Below are 3553 nucleotides of genomic sequence, written 5' to 3'. Positions count from 1 at the left end.
AAGTGTGTGTGTGGGGGGGAGCACATTTCTTTCCTCAAGATAACTAAAAGTTGAAGAGATTAAAGGCTTTCAAATAAACCCATTGGCCCCACTGCTTCCTCAGGTTCTTAAGGTCTAAACCAATGTGAGCTCTCAGATGTATGAAAGCCTACTTCCTGGGATATTTGTACCTGAATTCATGGAAGGCAAATGATGGAAAATCATATTTGCTACTCCACCATAGAGGTCATCTTGCTACTAACACCCAGGTTAACTATGGCAGTTTCATAAGTGATGGCTTAAAGTTTCTACCCCATGTAAGTCACATTTGAGCTTATGTGTATGTTTGTATTATTGAATTGTGTGTGTGTGTGTGTGTGTATGTGTGTGTGTGTGTATCATTAAACAAAAGTTACACTCTTGCTCAGTAAAACTGCCTCACATTCTTGTTTCTCTTATGTTTTCTGCTGGCCTCACTTCTTCCAATTCTTTCCTTGTATAGTAGGTTAACACATTTCACTGAGATAAGTCTAATTGATGTGCTTAAGACTGTTCCTTAACAGCTCAATTACATTCTTCTTTGTTCATCATTTTATCACTAATGTCACACACCATTCTCTGTCTGACAGCAGATGGGTAGGTTGCACTTATGAATCAATAGTATTATTCTGTTGTGCTTCTTGATGAGCATCTGTTTCATTTTCAGTGCTGATTGACATTTTTAAATGGGAACAGACAACCAGACATGGGTGCATGAATTCATCCTCCTCGGCCTGTCCAGTGACTGGGACACTCAAGTCTCCCTGTTTGTCCTGTTCTTGCTGATGTACCTGGTGACAGTGCTGGGGAACTTCCTCATTATTCTTCTGATCAGGCTGGACAGCCGACTCCACACTCCCATGTATTTCTTTCTCACTAACCTGTCGCTTGTGGATGTATCTTATGCCACAAGCATAGTGCCCCAGCTGCTGGCTCATTTCCTTGCATCACATAAAACAATCCCATTTCTGAGCTGTGCATCCCAGTTATTTTTCTCTCTTGGCTTAGGAGGGATTGAGTTTGTTCTATTGGCAATGATGGCCTATGACCGCTATGTGGCAGTGTGCAACCCGCTGAGATACTCTGCCATCATGCATACAGGACTATGCAGTAGGATGGCTCTTGTATCTTGGGCCAGTGGTTCCATCAACTCAATGATGCAGACCGCCATCACCTTCCAACTGCCCATGTGCGCGAACATGTACATTGATCATATATCCTGTGAGCTCCTTGCTGTGGTGAGGCTGGCCTGTGTGGATACGTCTACCAATGAAGTTGCTATAATGGTATCAAGCATCATTCTCTTGATGACTCCATTTTGCTTGGTTCTCCTATCCTACATCCAGATCATCTCCACCATCCTAAAGATCCAGTCCACAGAGGGAAGAAGGAAGGCCTTCCACACCTGTGCCTCCCACCTCACTGTGGTTGCCCTGTGCTACGGCATGGCCATTTTCACTTACATACAGCCCCACTCCAGCCCCTCTGTCCTTCAGGAGAAGTTGATTTCTTTGTTCTATGCGATTTTGACACCCATGCTAAACCCCATGATTTATAGCCTAAGGAATAAGGAGGTGAAGGGGGCTTGGCAGAAACTACTGGGACAATTCTCTGGGTTTGCATCAAAACTGAAAACCTGAGGAATCCTGATCACCACTAGAGAAAAAGGGCTTTGCTTTTGTCTTCTGCACCCAGCTCAGATGCGACAGTGATTGCCATGGAGACACAGGTGGAGCTGATGCATCATGACTGGTGATGATATGCAGAAGGCTGAGTGACTGTGCTGGGGTGTGGGGTGTGGGTGTGCTCTTATGTCACATCAGAACACACAGTGGAGCTAAGCAGCACTGAGATCCCATTGCTATTTAAGCTTGATTTCTACAGTTGACAATTAAAAATAAAACAATGCCACTAACCTTTTCAATTTTTCCAAATTGTTTAATGTCGTGAACCTGTTCTTGAATCCTACCTTGCTCACAAGGTATCCTGTACAAGTATGTACTCCAATGTCTTTTGGAAAAGATTATGGTATTTCCCGGGAGCTGGAAATGAATTTTCATGTCTGTAGACTCAAATAATGCATGCTCAACATACTCAGAGGCAGCTACTGAGTGAGTCAACATTTGGAAGAAATGGTGCTCAAGCCTTGAAGATGTTACTGAGTTTAGCCAACTACAAGCAGCACCAAGGGCTTTCACTTAATGCAAACAACTGCAGAAAGACAAAATGAAGTTCTTACTTCATCATTCAGGGGATTTACGCGAAGGTTTTCATATACTGGATAACTATAAAGTTAAAGAAATCCTTAGCTTTAAGGTGCTAACAGACAGCTGTCAACCAATTTCAAAGAGACCTCATTGCATACATAAGAGGTGTCAATGTGAAATATTGAATTGGACTAATCTCTAAGAAATTCACACGTCTTTTTGCTAAATTGTAGAAGAATAATAAACACATAAGTTATGTCAAAATGTATAAGATCTCAGTAACAATATCTGAAAGAGGAGAGCTGTCTCTGCCAGACTCCAAGAGTGATACTATTTGAAAAACACCTGTACTCCATGGCCACAGAGGCAGACATGCAAAGAGGTTGAATCTTCCCAGCTGTGACTGCTCCCTTGGACACATGGTTGTAACTTTTCTCGGCTAACCATTCCATGACATCTTTGCTCTTAAATACTCCCAATTTTATTTGAAGTTTTTATGTGAAGATATTTTCAGCTTTTATTGCTTAGGAGGCAGAAATAGTAAGGATACTAGTGACACAGTGACAGACTAGTGGAGTCAGACATTCTGTTAGATTTATAGTTTTTTCTTTTTGTTTTCTATGGCTTTTAAGACTATACTTTCTCAATGGATTACACCATGAACAAGTTAAATTCCTCAAGATGGCAGCTCTTATGTGCCTGTGAAAGGCATTGCCAGTAGAAGGAGGAAAAGTATTGTCACTTTAGTGGGAAGATGAAACAGTGTTTTAATAAAGTCACTAAATACAACTTTTCAAAGAAAAAAAAAAGGTTAGACATTGAAAAGTAGTTTAAAATAAAAATTTATTTAATGATTATTAACCATAAAATGTCACTTGGGGGTTTTCTTTTAAAAGCACAATGTATATAAAATTATTGTTCAAATAAAAACCTCAATAAGACAAACATAGGGCAATAGCTTACTAAGTCTCTAAAACCCTTTAAATTATACTATTTGTCTTAATTCTCCATTCTTAACACTGGAATTATTTTTTCAATAGCACTATACAGTTAACTCAGTTGAATTTTCTGTTTACTCTGGATTTCTTTTAATGACACACTGACGTTATACATATTTTTTACACTCTTTTTGCTAAATTTTTACTTTTTTTTAATGTTTACTTAGAAGCTCTACTGGACTCTGAAAGGCTCTCATAGACCTAGGCATGACAAACATGGCTGTGGCTGGCCTTGCCCTTACCCCATTTTCTCTGTCTTGCTAAATTGTTAGATTACATTTCTAAGGCTAACCACCAAAGTCTTTTCTTTTATTTGGCTACTTTCACCAT

At 39.9% G+C, this 3553-nt stretch overlaps 1 protein-coding gene across 1 annotated transcript; it reads left to right on the top strand.

Moving 5' to 3' along the window:
* The first annotated feature begins 704 nt into the window (after positions 1-704).
* Positions 705-1658, top strand: LOC127194205 (olfactory receptor-like protein OLF3). The gene has a single exon (XM_051151527.1). It carries the CDS (start codon positions 705-707, stop codon positions 1656-1658), a length of 954 nt encoding a protein of 317 aa, XP_051007484.1.
* Positions 1659-3553: the final 1895 nt, after the last annotated feature.

The sequence above is a fragment of the Acomys russatus genome, chromosome 10, assembly GCF_903995435.1.
Source record: "Acomys russatus chromosome 10, mAcoRus1.1, whole genome shotgun sequence".
Lineage (NCBI taxonomy): Eukaryota > Metazoa > Chordata > Mammalia > Rodentia > Muridae > Acomys > Acomys russatus.
This window is presented reverse-complemented; position numbering and strand designations above follow the sequence as displayed.

Bases quoted from the DNA above. Each gene is read 5' to 3' on its own strand.
- LOC127194205 (XM_051151527.1), top strand. From the start codon at position 705: ATGGGAACAGACAACCAGACATGGGTGCATGAATTCATCCTCCTCGGC.